Source organism: Lepidochelys kempii, chromosome 6, assembly GCF_965140285.1.
Source record: "Lepidochelys kempii isolate rLepKem1 chromosome 6, rLepKem1.hap1, whole genome shotgun sequence".
NCBI lineage: Eukaryota > Metazoa > Chordata > Testudines > Cheloniidae > Lepidochelys > Lepidochelys kempii.
In genome coordinates, this window is record NC_136385.1 from 69154022 (window position 1) to 69169766 (window position 15745).

Below are 15745 nucleotides of genomic sequence, written 5' to 3' on the forward strand. Positions count from 1 at the left end.
TCTCTTTCCTCTACTTCCTATTCTTTATCTTGTCTTCTTTCTTGTCCCTCATTTTCCAAAACTATTTAAGCGACTGTGAATAGTGCTTGATTGGAAGCCCTGGAGACTAAAGTCTTATTCATCAACAGAACATGTAGATGACAGGCAACTATATGAGTTCTCTCCACTGCCTATTAGCCCTGAGCTGAGAGGAACCATCCCAGTTGGGTAAGGATGGTAGTTCTGTCGCATAGCCAATTTAAGCTTTGGTCTTTCTACTTACAGCCCACAAGAGTGCTGATAACCTGCCTATTAGAAATCCCGGCCACTCAGACCAACCACCAATTGTACATAGGCCAAGGTTTTTAGATGGCAATAAAACTTTAGCATTATAACTGAGGCCAGACTGGAATCTGTGACCTAGCGACAAAATGATCTGTCCCACAGTGACTAAGACTGAACTTGTTACAAATTCCATTATTTAGTGGAGGGATCTCAGGGGGAGGGGTTGTTGTTTGAATATCCTTGCCCTGATGGATTTTAGGATTTTTACAGGAGGTTGGATCTCATGGGACTAGGAATTCATGAACACTTTAGGGCTCCTCCTAAGGTACTCATTTTCCATTACCTAAATGTGGGACTGCAAATGTATTTTTAAAATAGTAGACAAGACACACACTCTTTGTATTGCATATATACACTCAAACCTTTGGAATGTGTATTTAACAACTTGCAACATTCAATAAAATAGTTAAACTGTACTTACTATGACACCTTTGTTTTGTTCTTCCTTCTCTCCCTTCCTTCATCTCCACTCTTTCCTTACTCTTTTCCTACATAATTCAGTCTGTTAACCTCTGTCTAATTTTTCTGCAATGTTCAATTCTCAAGATTTCAGTATATTTTTCCTAGCAGTTCAACTTTTAACTCATTTCTCAACACAGTTTAGATTCCATATAATTTCTCCCTCCTTCCAAGTTCTTCCTTTCTTCCCTTCTCAAGTTCCCCTGGTCCCCTTCTTCCTCTCCCCATGTCAGCTTTCCAACCATGAAGGAAAGGGAAACCAGGAAGGCAAGGAGGCAGTACTATAGTGCAAATGCTGCTTAGTGTTTTGCTGAAATAGAAGAGAATCTCTGTGAACAGTGAGTTAACAACTGTCTAATACCTAAAATCAGGCAGAGAGAGCTCTCTGACTTTGGCAGAAATAAGTGGAGACACTGTATCCACAGATCAAGAGTCTACTGCTGTCATTACACGAGCTACCTTGGTGTGTAGGGCTGGATTCAAGGATCTGTGGATAATCCATCCCTGGATGTGATGCTAAACAGCTGAAAACATTTGAGTGGCAAAATTAAACCTTTGGCTGCCTGGAAAGCTATCAGAGCAGGAGTTTAGGGCCTGTCTATTAGGAAAGTTCTGCAGGTATAACAACCCTCCAATCCCATGTAGACATTTACTCTGAAATAAAGATGGCTTTTTCATTTAGCTTAAATCTATTCCCAAGCAACATAACCTATATCAAAAAGTGACCGGAACAAGAGTGCCTATGTGTGGGGTAGTTATACTGGTATAACTATATTGGTTTAAATTCACACCATAGCTTATACCAAAAAACCTTTCCCATGTATACAAGGCCATGGCTTCCTCGAGGGCCAGACCAACTGCTCAGGGGCAGCTTTACTTTCCAAAAGGGTCAGATAATGAAGACAGTACACCACCAGATTAAACTCCCCTTATTAGCGCCAATAAAAGGGTATTTTAGGTATAGAAACAACACCGAATTTTCTTTGCTCTAAATTTCCATGACTTGCCTTTTTGCAACTTAAGAAAATCATCAGGTGCTAAAACAAAACTCACAGTACAGCCTATAATCCCATAACTACCCAGTTCATGGCTCCCCTCTACCACTTGGGTAAAAACCTTCTACTTCCAGCTTTTGTCACTGTCCCTTCCACTCCTTAAATGAGACACATTTGTAGCTGTTCCAGGGGCTCAATCATACTTTTGACCCTAAGTTCTCAAAACAACTCAGAGGACCTACACCCAATCTTACCAGAGAATGTGGCTGCAGCTCCAGTATTAGCAGCAGGAGCAGCAGGGGCATGAGCCCAAGGATTGGTTTCACGAACTGGCATAGCTGTGGGTGCTACAGCAGCTTGGGATGGTTTAACAGCAAGCACACAGAAGGCAGAGGCAGTGCCATTAACTAAAATGGGAGCAGACAACAACATTGCAATTAATTCATGCAAGGCATGCAGCTGACTGGAGGAAAGGGCCTTGTCATTCCTGCCAACATACGCCACTTGTACAAACACACATGACAAAAGCTTGTGTAAATTAGCTCAGTTTGGAACAGTGACTAATTTACAGCCCATTCAAACTTTATAAAGCCAGTTATTTTAATTCTACCAAATCAACTGTTAGCTACACAGTTGGACTGTGGATTTTCTAAAATCCTATCAGTAAATAAGAAGCTAGTTTTATGAATAAAGCTGTTTCAAACTGGCTGAAATAAAAGCAGGTATGCAGAGAGAATCAGAATGGAAATTATTACAATGCAGTGAAAGTCACAACAGAACACTTAAATGCAACTGATTGTTTTCTCTGTGCTTAAAAAAAATGAAGTTCTGCCATAATAATACTCGCTTCCATTCACAGGATTTCATATATACTAAAAAATCTGAGGCCAGTAACACAATTATATAACTCCCACTCATCACCCCTCATGTTAAAATGTCTCCATGTTTTAGAACAAATTGATGATTCGGGTGTCCTATACATGCTTCATCTGTGATCTCCAGTTCGAGGGGCCCTCTGCATCGGACTTGCATACACTGGCACCCCATTTAAGACCGCACTACAATTCAGTAGCCAGAATAGTAAGGTAGCCATTATCTCTCTCCCCCTCCAACCCATGGACATAACACAATTTTGGGGATGGTGTATGAATCTTTTTTGGGAGATAAACAAAACAGAGGAAACAAACAGCTATACGCACATGAGATGAATAAAGCAGAATGTGTCTTCAAACTGCAGATGATATAATGGTTGTGCAAGAGGAAATCTGAGACATTATGGTGATGGCATGCTACTGGAAAGCAAAATTACATAAATACAAGCATCATCCAGCATGTCCATGCAAGCTTAAAAGTTACAAACCTTGAAAGGCAGGAGACTGTGGTGCAACTACAGTGATTGGTTTTGTCATAGGAGCAGAGGAGAAGGGGTCCTCTGACGGTGTGCTGAAAGCATTAGTAATCTGGGAGCACAGGGAGCTAATGCTGTCCACTTCCCCTTCCATCTCAGGGACTGAAAATTAAACATGGATCATTACTCATAGAAAGTTAAGGGATACAGAAAAGATGAAGTAAATATTGTCCTTATCTCACAAGATATTCCTTCCGTTGACTTGGATAGCCTTATACGTAGATTGGGTTTACCACCCTTTCAATCCACGGTGAAGACTTGGCAGTAGAAATACAAAGCCATATCCAGCATATCTGGGGAGTTTTATCCTTGAGAGAAAGTGGAGTATTTGTTTTCCAGTTTTGAAGTGAGTTTCTAATGGTCTATCTCCTGGTTGATAGGACAGGCCATCCATTTTTAACATGTAATTGTATCAGGTTTTGTTCCCAGGAAGTTCAGACAATAAGTTCTAACACAGCTTTGTTACAGACATAAGACAGTTGTACATTATATTGTCCTATGCAACATATCAATGGCTCACAAGGCATCTGATTCAAGATGCAAGATGGATGTTACTATTCAAATGATATGCTTCAAACTGCAGGACAGCAGCTCACAGGAGCTAAGAAGATGTATTAGCAGAAGGCGTAGCTGCCATTCAGGAAATGATCACATGCTTTGCCCTCTAAAAGGTATATTGTGGGATGGGTTTTCCCGAAAGTGAAGCTGTAAGGAACACCACTGACAATTCCTTACTTGTATAGTATTACGGCTGTGACAGGAAAAGCCAGGAAATACAAAGTGAGGTTGACACTGCCTAGGCATTACAGCTTATGTGGTATAATTCAATATCATCATTTGTTAAGAACCCATTTGATGTATAATGGGAACTCACCTTGATTGTGCCACATCCTTACTACTACGTCAGCTTAAATTTATGTATATTTCTTTTTAATAAAACTATGACAGTTAAGCTTTTATATGTCTATTCCATAACTAGACTCGACCACATTTCCCAGTGTCCGTATGTGTGTGGAAAAAGAGAGACGTATTTTTTGGCAAATGGTGCGGCAGTGTCAGATTTTCCAGATATTCCTACTTGCATTGCTCTCCAAAAGTGCCTCTGGATATCAGCCCTACACCATTCAGCAGTACATGCAAGCAATGGAAGCAAAACAGGATTGCAGAGATTACAAGTGACCTGAAAAATTCAGGAAGACTGGGAAAAAGAAAAGAAGTACTAGTGGCACCTCAGAGACTAACCAATTTATTTGAGCATGAGCTCTCGTGAGCTAATCATAAGCTTTCGTAACTAATCGGATGATGAAGTGAGCTGTAGCTCATGAAAGCTTATGCTCAAATAAATTGGTTAGTCTCTAAGGTGCCACAAGTACTCCTTTTCTTTTTGCGAATACAGACTAACACGGCTCCTACTCTGAAAGGAAGACTGGGCTAAAGCAAATGGAGTGTATGCCACTTAAATGGGACATGCTTAATCAAGACACCTCCCAAAGAACCCATTTAACCCGATACTGAAAGGAAATGACAACTGCAAAAATGGGACAGTAATAGAATAAATTCTTAACATGAATGTATTTAGCTAGTACTAAGTTGTTCATTACCAGATGCTAAACAGATGTGAAATTTGGCAACTTCTGCTTTAACATCAGAGCTTAAAGATGAAAAGATTAACAAATAAAGACATGTAAATACTGCCCGTTTTGGTCGTTATTCAGTTTGTTTTTTTTTAAAACTTTAAGGTTACAGATCTTTAAAATGGGGCTATCAGAATATAAGCCATGCAGCAGGATATCCTACTTACTGGGATTCTAGTGTGCGTATATAATTTTATTACTATATTGCATAATTGTCACTACTTACATTTGTATTGGGATGATTTAGTGTGAAAGCTTCGAAGTTTAATAGACATGGCACCACACACTACTGAAATACAGCCACTTTGCACCACTTAATACTAAAAGTTGTTTTCATTGGGGAGGCAAAAGCAGCTCATTTAACTGCTCTGAAGAAGAATTTAGGGAGTCAGAATTTGACAGGGACCTCTAGGATAACACTTGCGAAAAAGGTCATAGGATCTTTAATGATCACAAGTGGTCAAGACTTTAGCATTTTACATCTCAAAAGCCATTATTAGTACAGAGCCCCCTACCATCACACCTGGCTTTGGTTTAATGACAGAGCAAAGAGTGCCACCTACTAATTCACCAACACCTCTTCCTGAGCTTTTCTTGGAAGTCTCAAACACCAAGAACAAGTCAGTTTACCTTGTGCTGATGATTTACATTTGAAACCCTAATCCCTTCCCTGCCAACATAGTTCTTCTGAGCTGTGACACTTTTGTTAGTGGCAGGCCATCTGAAGTGAAGTGGAAAGAAGGAACTGGCACATTAAACAGCACTGAGCAAGTTAGCTGCATGGTTAAAACCAGGAGGTAAGAAGCATGCAGGAAGCTTTTGTCTTCTGCATTTGCAAAGGACAATGTTACAGTACAAAGAAAAGGAGGACTTGTGGCACCTTAGAGACTAACCAATTTATTAGAGCATAAGCTTTCGTGAGCTACAGCTCACTTCCTCAGATGGGGTTCTCACCCTTTTTCTTTCTGAGGCCCCTCACAACATGCTATAAAAACTCCACGGGCCACCTGTGTCACAACCACTGTTTTTCTGCATATAAAAGCCAGGGCCGGAGTTAAGGGGTAGCAAGCAGGGCAACTGCCTGGGGCCCCATGCTGCAGGGGCCCCCTGTGAAGCTATAATGCTCAGGCTTCAGCCCCATGCAGTGGGACTTCGGCTTTCTGCCCTGAGCCTCAGAAAGTCTAATGCTGGCCTTGCTTGGTGGACCTCCTGAAACCTGCTCATGGCCCCACATGGGGCCCCGGACTCCTGGTTGAGAACCACTGTGGTAGAACACACACTTGCTTTTACCTGAGTTCTTCATGGGGAAGTCTGTCTTTCTTTGCACTGTTGAAGGCAGCTCATTTATTCGCAATGACAGCTGGCGTTTAAAGGGGGACATCTTCTGGCTAAGGGCAGGGAAACCTCGGAAAGAGCCTTGCCTAGCAAGTTGCTCTATAGGGGCATGCCTTCGTGGGATAGCATGGGGATGATTCATCTCTTTATCTATAGAAGCAGTGATGTCAGCAGTGGGAGAGGTTGGGGAGCCAGGAGATTGGGCAGTATTGCTGGGTGTAGCACTGGGAGCTGCTGCTGTTTTCACTTCTGTTTCAGCTGTGAAAAGAAAACAGAACATAAAAGTTTAGGAAAGTGAAGCACTGCTAAACACTTTTCCTGGGTCAGCAGTATTGGTGTGTTTTCAGAGGATAAACTTGCTGTAATTATAGTTAAAACTGCCTTTGTCGCTCAAAGTGTTAATATTACAACAGAAAAATCAGTTCTCTACAGCTGTTCATTTCACCTTTGGCAACTGTTTGCACACACGTGTATTTAACACTAAGACAGACCATGCACTTTACATGGACAGGCGCTGTGTAAAATGTATATTCCTTTTTAGCTGCTTGGTGGTGGGGATATGTCAAGTGTTCCTAAACCAATAGGAATTCAGTTTTACTTCTGGCTCAAAAAACCCAAAACAAACACACACACAAAAGCTTGTAAGATTAAAAATACAGCCCCATTCTTATTTTATAAACTTGTGCAAAATTGTGAGGTGAACAGCTTATGGACAGAATTGTTAGTGTTACTTCTATTCAATTAAGTCACTAAACAATTTACATGTCCCAGAAAGCCAAAGTCTCTGGTTTACCTCAGAACAGGATGAAGAGGCAGATTTTCAGTTGTATTTACCTTTCCAGACAGAGCAGCTGCCAGTCACTAGTTACATTTTCACCAAAAGCTGCTCAAAGTAAGAGCACAGATACTTAATTTTTTGTTATGTCACTTGAAACCTACTTCCTGGTGAAGCAGTGGACCAAACTTAGTTTTGGACATGTAGAAGTTTAAGCCCAGATTAGGTCACGAGTGAATGCACTTACAAACTAATGTCCACATATCAGATTGACAATACTAAACCACTACAACAATAATTCCGGCCTAGGAGGCACTCTTTACTAGAATATTAGATGTGCTACAACTCATGATGGATGGGATATGGTATAAAAATGCACCTCTCTAGCTGTGGCATACGTCATTTTTAGGAGAATTAAACATCACTAAGTAGAGAAACCAGCACGCACAGAACCCTCTCAACTGTACAGTGCTGCTGCTTTCCAAGCACCTCTTAAAACAGTGAATTTCTTTCAACAGGCTTCAACAGAACAAATAGAGAGATCTGAAAGACAAACATTACTTTGGAGATATCTAAAGTGGTAAGTATTAAAAGAAGGAACTTACTGGGCTGTCCCGCCCCCTTCAATTCCTATTAGCCACAACTACTCAGAACGCTGTTCACTCAACTGAAAAAACTTTAATAAGTCTTCCTTGAAAAAGATTTCACACCTTGAGGCATGATTTCTGTGATTCATGCCCTGGAGTTACATTGACTTCTGAGTTAAAGCTTCAGTTAGTAAGTTTTAAAATTGATGTATCAGGAATAGTGGGTAGCTGATGAAGACTACAAGATATATCAAGATTAGGGTTTAGCAAGTTCAGAGAGGAAGTATGAAACTTGTTATGGGAGTTTTTATTAGAGATAACTTCTACTGAATTGTCAGACAAACAATGGAGAATACTACTTTTTGTAATATTACTAGGTTACTAGAAAATACAGAAGGCCCCAACTCATTTTATAGTTTATTTATTTGACAAAAAAATTGGGGTCTGAAGATGGAGCCATCTTTACACAAACCCTAAAACATTCTAGACCCTTTAACACCTTTACTTCAGGTCCCTCATTCTGACTGTGCAATTCTGTATAACCCCATTATCACTTATTCATCTGACTAATGAAGAAAACGTGACAAATGCAACTGACTCAAAGGATACCTTTACATCTCCAATATTTTCTCTTTGGGTATAAAGCCATCAGTTTTCCAGCAAATTGGACAGTATCATCAAAACCAGGGAGATATTTTTGGTCTAAAGCCAGAGTTTAAAACTCTTCAAAAATGGCTGGATTTTATATTTTTTCCTTACTGATTTTTTTTTTTTTTTTTAAAGCTTTTTAAAAGTCCCTGGACCATTTTCATTATAAATCCCTTTATCCTGGGACCTACCATCTTCCCTCTACAAGACACCTTTTAACCTACCTGCTAAGAAAAACAAACAAAAAGTAGAAGCTTTTTCTAGTTGCATTCACACATGGATCAATGTTTTGTGATTTTCTAGGGGGGCATGTAGGGAAGTGAAGGCAGCTGGGATCATTTCATATCTTTACGTGGACATTAAATGTTCAGCGAATGACAAGCATGCTGCACTATGTGATTAGCCTTGTTTTTCCCAGAACTGTAGGAGTTTGTGGAGAAGTTAATCCTTTATTCTCTGCATAGACTATGAGTCACTTGTACAGATTGTCCATGGTAAGCAAAAAAATCACACAACTTGCAGTCCTTTACCTTTAGCATCCTGTATGTGTCTCATTATTTCCTCTCTTTCTGCTTGCTCAGTAGCTGTGGTGACCCTGAAAGATCCCTCTCTTGTGAATGTGGTTCTGCTGGCATCAAAGGTGGCAGTCACTCCACACTCCTTCTCTCGTTTTTGCTTTCGCTCCAGGCATGCTGCAAACGCACAGCCCACAGCATGACTCAACCGTTCCCCCTGTACAAGAAGACATTGCATCATATAGGAACTGGCACAACCATACATACATGTGTTTTGTGTATTACTCAGTGATAGTTGCCTTTCCCAAGAAGAATCTAATTAAGGAGCCTCAGATAACTGCTAGGCCTGGTCATACTGCATGGGTTTAAATTAACCCTTTGCGTACAAAGACTCTTCTGTTACTACACAAACATTGCTGGAAAAGCCCAGCGTAAGAGTTTTCCAGATATGCTGTTTAGTTCAACTGCGACTAAGATACTAGTGGAATAATTTGCCTTTGGGTTCAACTGTGCTCAGAGGGAACTCCGTAAAGCCATTTTTTGGAGTAGCAAGCACTCAAGTCCAAAAGGTTGCCACTGTTACAGAGGTAGAAAATTTTCATAGGGCTCTCTCTGGCTCACAAATCTTGAATACTTGTTCCTGTAATGACCCTGACTGCAGACCTAAACTAGTACTTAGAGGCAGACTTTTTGAAAAATAGCTGTCCATAATATGCTCAAGATTAAGATTTACAATGGTTCCATAACAACCCCAGTTTTACTAAACAAAGAACAGGCTACTGTGATACAAAAGGGAGCTTCCCCACATCTTATCCCCCTATTTAGAAAATGAGAGGCCAGGAAGGGAGGTTCATCACAACAGCAGTGAAACGCTAAGAATCTTCATGACTCAGTCTAGTTTGACCTTGGCTGGCCTGGATGTAGGCACACAAAGTTATTTTATTATTGTATAAAAAGCTTTCAAGCCTTCTAAAAGACAACTCCAATATTACTGCTGATGTCTGGAATTCAAAAAAACTTACTGTCCTATAAGTTGCAACAGAAGTAACCAGCTTCCCAGTCTCCTTTTAATTTTTATAAGCCAAAGGTTATCACAATTTATGCAGTTTAATTTTAATTCTGAGGATCAGAATTACTTTGCCTTCTATGTGCGTTTGCACACAAGAGGCCTCAAAACACTACCAAGTCTATAATTACCCTCTATAGAGTTTTTACCTCAGACTGTCATTTCTATTTCAGTTTTCAGCTGTATACATTTTCAGATACAAGTATCTTCTGTCTTTATTTTTAAATGTGTAGTTCTGTTCTGACTGCCTTCCATTTATACACCGTGCTGGGTACCATCTCTCTCCATAAGATGACTAGGCTACCACAAATCGGGAAGCAAACAATTCAAACAAAAAATTAGAACTGCAACCATAGAATTGCAACCAAATAGTAATACAATATTTTGGTTTAGGGTAAAAACCCTTTGGAGAATATTCTCTAGATAAATTTAAGTTTTATTACATATAGACTTCAAAAATCTGTGGGGTGCAGCTCTTCCTCCTTCTAGCCAGAGCAGAAGCTAAATGCAGACCCTATCACACTCAACTTACTGTGTCCTTTACAGCCATGAAGCAGTGGCATATCCAACGCCGGGTAGTGCCATCTCGACAGATATAAGAGAATGCCCTGTCAAAATTTCGGTCCGGAGCACAGAAAGAAACCTTCTCTATTGTCTGATCAACTATAAGATCCTAAAGGAAACCCCCACCCCAAAAAAACAAGAGTGTAAACAGGTGCTTACTTAAAAAAAACAAGTCATTTTCCATGTTACCTACCTAAATCTCAGAGACATATGATTCTCCTTACTGTACGTTTTATTTAACTCCCTTGCTGCATTTTTGGAAGCTTGCTCATAAGATACAATGATCTGGAACTTCAGATGCACTGTAAACTGGATTGATCAATATAAATTTCTTTATACATTAATCTCTCATGTATCTCTACTAGTACATAAAGGACATCAGGGTCAGGGGAACTCTGCATGTACTACATGGATAGAAATGATTAGGAAAATGTGCTTTCCTGGCAGATTAAACAAAAACAGAATTCCAGGCTCACATTAACTGCTATGTTTAGTCAGATGAGCACAGGGTGCACTGCAGAATAAGACAGTAAAAATATGCATTTCAAATGGTTCACTACAAATTTCAGTTTATTTTCACTACGTAATGAATAATTAAACTGGTCACGTGCATGTAGGTCTCTCTTTCAGTGGACAAGTACTTGTCCAAAAAAGAACAGGGGTACCAAAGATTAGAGGCATTTTGATACAATGTAAAATCAAAGTCTCACCTTAGTTTTCTCATCTACAACTCTGAGTCCATCTGCCGAAACCCACAGGACTGCCTTAACTGCCTTCTTTCCAGTCTTTCAAGGGAAGAAAAGGGAAAAACACAGTATTACAGCAATGTTTTCAGATTGTACACCTACTTCCGCTTTCCAAGAACCACAATAGTAAGTGCAGATGAAGTCCAAGTTCAGTAGAGATGCCCAAAGCCAGATACTCAAATCAAACTGCAAAACATTCAGAGAACCAAGCCAAAGCCAGTCTTTCAGAAACACAATGCAAATGAGGGGGGCAGGGGAAGGGAAAGGAATAGAACAGGTGAAATTAAAGACAGGTTAATACTTTCATTTATAGGCAAAGAATTCAAGATTGAATTGTTCACCCATTTAAAAAGGTCAACCAAGAAAATTAAAAAGTCAGATAACACTAATGCATAAGGAGTTACACCACAGGTAGCTTCTATAGCACAAGTTTAAACAATGTAAGAATTCTTACCTGATCTTTCCACCACCCTAGCCCTCTCCCCCAATAATCGTGTGGCAGAATCACGGCATCACCTTAAATCACAGTATTAGAATCACCTGCAAAATGTTATTAGTGCTATGCACCTTTAATGCATAATACTTGCACTTAGCATTAACAGTAAATGTGTTCTTCAGCTATTAGCTATGCACTAAACGTGCAGGGACACTTAAGGAAATCTTTATTAAATCTTTATTAAAATGTTTAATATGTCTAGAAAGCATTGTGTTATAAGATGAAAAGGTTAATATTTTACATGGAGCACTTTGGCAAGCATCCAAAATTTGACTGTGGGAGCTTTTACCTGCTCTGAGTAGAGACCAACAGAAACATGGGAAGCTGAGAGGAAGAACTTGAAAAGCTAAAAGTGCCATTTATTTTTTGGATATTAAACTGTTTCATTTAAGAGAAAATAGCAAAATACTGCATAACACCCATCAGATAAAACAATTTTTAAAGAATGACATCTCACATTAGAGATGGAGCAGTTTCTCAGTTTAGTTAAAAACACCATTTTGCTGGTTGTTACTCAGAAATGCAGCTAGAAGAAAAATTTCTTTTCCAAAGTATTGCATTTTCCTACTCCTGACTAAAAAAGTTAAATAAAAAAAATAAAAAGGATCTATACTTCAGGTTTTCATGCTTACCTATCCTTTTCATGTCTCAGCCAGATAAACAATTTCCTTTCTTCCTGGTTTGTTTTATACACTAGGCTTCCATCACACCACAACGGTCAGTACTATAAACAGCCATCTCAGGGAGACCTTTGGGTATCACCCCTCAGGCCACTGCAATGGAGCATAGCAGCAGAAGTGTGGATGAATGAGTGATCTCTGGTGGCCTTCCTGTGTAAGAACTGCGTTTTTTAAAATGGTTCCTCTATGGCTACATCACGGATTTCCATGAGTTACTTATCCTCATACATAAAGCACCTGAACACTGCTGAAATCTATGATTCATCCCAATTTAAAGCCAATGAATGTTCCATTTATGCAATACTGATTTTAGAATTACAGTGTATGGATAGGATATTCTATTGGGTGTGCTGGAGTGGTAAGCCTTCACTTGTATTACAGTGGTTACATTATCAGAGGAAAGATGAAGGGGGGGGAGGGGAGAGGGAGAAGAGGACTTTGTAGTTTGTTGTAACTGCAACCGACTGTCCCTGATTTCTGAATCAGCGAGATAGAGGGGGAAGACCAGCACATTAAGATAAACACTGATTATGGTACCTGGAACTGAACTGTAAGGAAGATTAATTTAGAGGACTTCAGGGAAGAAAGCTATGGAAAGGGGCCCAGTTTTAAAATGTAGGTTATCAGCCAGGCTGAACAAACAGAAAATATTGCAATATATAAATAAATGATTTCTAAAATTCTTTGTTTTAGAAGGCAGTAAATATGGGATAGCCACACTCTTTGGGCCTGTGCTCCCAGCTCTCAATCAACAACTTCCATAACTTCAAAATTCTTCACAAATCTAGATGTCTCTCCTTTGACTTCTTTTAAAACGGATACCAGTTTCTTTTAAACCATCCATAATGTTAATCAATATCTTTGTTTCAGCAAATATAAAAGTCACGAAAAAACAAAGGTATGTGATGAAGCTGGGTGGGAAGAATAAGGAAAACAACTTTCTCCAAAGAGTAAATACGACCTCATTCCAGGAGAGTAAAGCTTCGGGGAAGGGTCTTTTCAAAATCTACTAAAGAAGCAAAACTTGATACAACTCTTTTTAGAAAACAAACTCAGCCATGTGCTTCTAGAAGCAAGCATTGATCCCAAGAAAACTATATCCTCATCCTTTACTCACATATCGCCAAATCCCAATTTAATGAAGCCATGAAACTCCTCCATGTATTTCTCAGAGTGAAGAGACTAGAAGATGAGAATATGTATGCCACTTCTTGCACAGCGCAAATTCAAGTTTGCCAGCATAAGACTGTCACCTCCTAAATCAAGGATTGAAACTTTCCTACTAGAGCCCACCTTTAAGACTTACCTCAAAAACAAATTAACAGAATTCATACTATAGTCCTTGCAGTCTGTATTCTAAATGTAGTGAAACATAGCCTGCAGTCTCTTAGCACAAGATGTTTGTTGTGCTATTTTTTATACCGAGTTGAAAATTATTCCGAAGGTTGTTGCCCTCTTATTCTATCACCTAGTCAAGAATTAGGTAGATAATGAAGCCCGATTATTGGAAGACTTCAGCAAGGAACTCCCATTTTCACTGGAGATCCTTGATAGTCTTTACATTAAAAATGGGAAAGCTTTGTTTATCCTTTTTGCACAGTCCCAGATCCTCTAAAATTCAACTAGTGACGTTCTCCTTTTCTGTCCCCTTAGAAGTGTGGACTTTCTACAGCTCTTCCATCTGCTGAATCCTTAGCCTATCCTTCCCAGCTTGGTTCAAAATACTAAACAGTGTGAAGGGAATGCTGACAGCATTCTTGAATCCTAACAAAGCACAAAGTGCAAAGAACTCCTCCCATAATTAGTGGAGCAAAATGAGAGGATTGTGTCAATGGTTAGAATGAAGATATGGGTATCTGTACATATGGCACTTACTGTGTTAGCAATATTTGGGGCTGCCAAGACAGAGTGCATGAAGTATTGACTCCACCATGACAGAAGACATCCTATTCACCAGGCTATATAGATTAAGTTGTGCCAAAGACCCCAGTGGTATTACATCAAGTATAATCAACAAAGCGTGAGTGAGCAAAAGCCAAAAGTTATAGGCACTGAAAGTACTAGACACACATATTAACAAGATATGCTGGACCAAAAGTCTCAACCTATGTTATTAGGTAACTCCATCTTGATCTCCACCAAGGATATATGCAGAGACTATAGCAGCCTCTCAACGCCACACAGGTAGCTTTTGGATTATATCAATGCTGTTAAAGTGCAGGCCCCTGACCAGGGGGTTACATCAATGCCTAAAAATGGACATCAGTAGTAGAAGAAAGCAGCAGACTGAAGTCAAGTTCTTTTCTAAAGAATAGTGTTTCTCATGGCAGTTAAGGTGTTAAAATTAAGAGGCAATATGGAATTACTGAGTCACATGTCTATATGCAAGTTTTGTGACATTAAAAGCTTTAAAACAGCAAAGTAAAACAATCCTGACCACTATGCACCTAGCTGACTCAGATACTGCAAAATAAAAGATTTCATTTTTAAATACAAGTTTCCAGCCAGTTAGATTAAGACAGATTTCTGAAGGTCAGCCAGTTAGCACTGCCTTAGACTAGAACAATAGCTCAGGCTACATCCAACACTTGGAGCTGGGGGTGTAACACTCAAAGGAGCTCTCATTGAGCTAGCACACTACAAATCGTAGTGTAGCCACCGCACCAGAGGCAGAGGTGAGCAGCAGCATGGACTAGCCACTCTGAATACAAACCCATCTGGACCCCACAGATTTGTTCGTAGAGTGGCTAGCCCATGCTTCTGCTCACAACTGCCTGTGGTGCTGTGGCTACACTATTTTTAGCATGCTAGCTTGATGAGAGTTAGTGTATGTCTGTGTGAGCCAAGAATCACACTCCTAGCTCCAAGTGTAGATGTAGTTTAAGGGTACATCTACACTGTAATTAGACATGTGGATGGCCTGTGCCAGCTGTCTCGGGCTCACAGGGCAAGGGCTAAGGGGCTGTTTAATTGCAGTACGGATGTTTGGGCTTTGGCTGCCAGGATCCTTCCACCTCAAAGGGTCCTAGAGCCCAGGCTCCAGCCCAAGCCCAAACATCTATATTGCAATTAAACACTTGCAGCTGACCTATCCAACTGGCTTGGGAAGGGGCTGTTTAATTGCAGTGTAGACAAACCTTAAGAGGTATGAGCTGCTTCCATTCATTTTGTTGCTGTGTCAACTCAAGTCTGAACCCTATACAAAAATACACAGATACATTTATAATTTCTATGCATATATACAGAGACATAAGAACGGCCATACTGGGTCAGACCAAAGGTCCATCTAGCCCAGCATCCTGTCTTCCGACAGTGGCCAGTGCCAGGTGTCCCAGAGGTAATGAAGAGAATAGTTAATCATCAACTGATCCGTCCCGTCGCCCATTCCCAGCTTTTGGCAAACATAGGCATATGCCCCTGACATATGCATGCCTACACTTTACACATAAATACACATGTGGCAGTGGAATACATGTGCTGACCATTTCACCTGAGCTTACTCATCACAACTCC

The 15745-nt window shown here is 40.0% G+C and overlaps 1 protein-coding gene across 12 annotated transcripts in view; it reads right to left on the bottom strand.

The window, feature by feature from the left end:
• The window catches only part of NUMB (NUMB endocytic adaptor protein), a 145680-nt gene that overhangs the window by 3497 nt on the left and 126438 nt on the right, over nucleotides 1-15745 (bottom strand). For 9 of the 12 annotated variants that reach the window (XM_073348543.1, XM_073348549.1, XM_073348548.1 and 6 more), the window contains 6 exons: nucleotides 11021-11095; nucleotides 10279-10419; nucleotides 8696-8897; nucleotides 6111-6413; nucleotides 3139-3288; nucleotides 2033-2185 (listed from right to left, as the gene is read on the bottom strand). In XM_073348543.1, coding sequence (XP_073204644.1) covers nucleotides 2033-2185; nucleotides 3139-3288; nucleotides 6111-6413; nucleotides 8696-8897; nucleotides 10279-10419; nucleotides 11021-11095 — 1024 coding nt within the window. The remainder of the gene's footprint in view (nucleotides 1-2032; nucleotides 2186-3138; nucleotides 3289-6110; nucleotides 6414-8695; nucleotides 8898-10278; nucleotides 10420-11020; nucleotides 11096-15745) is intronic. The other 3 variants (XM_073348553.1, XM_073348551.1, XM_073348550.1) reach the window with 1 other exon arrangement.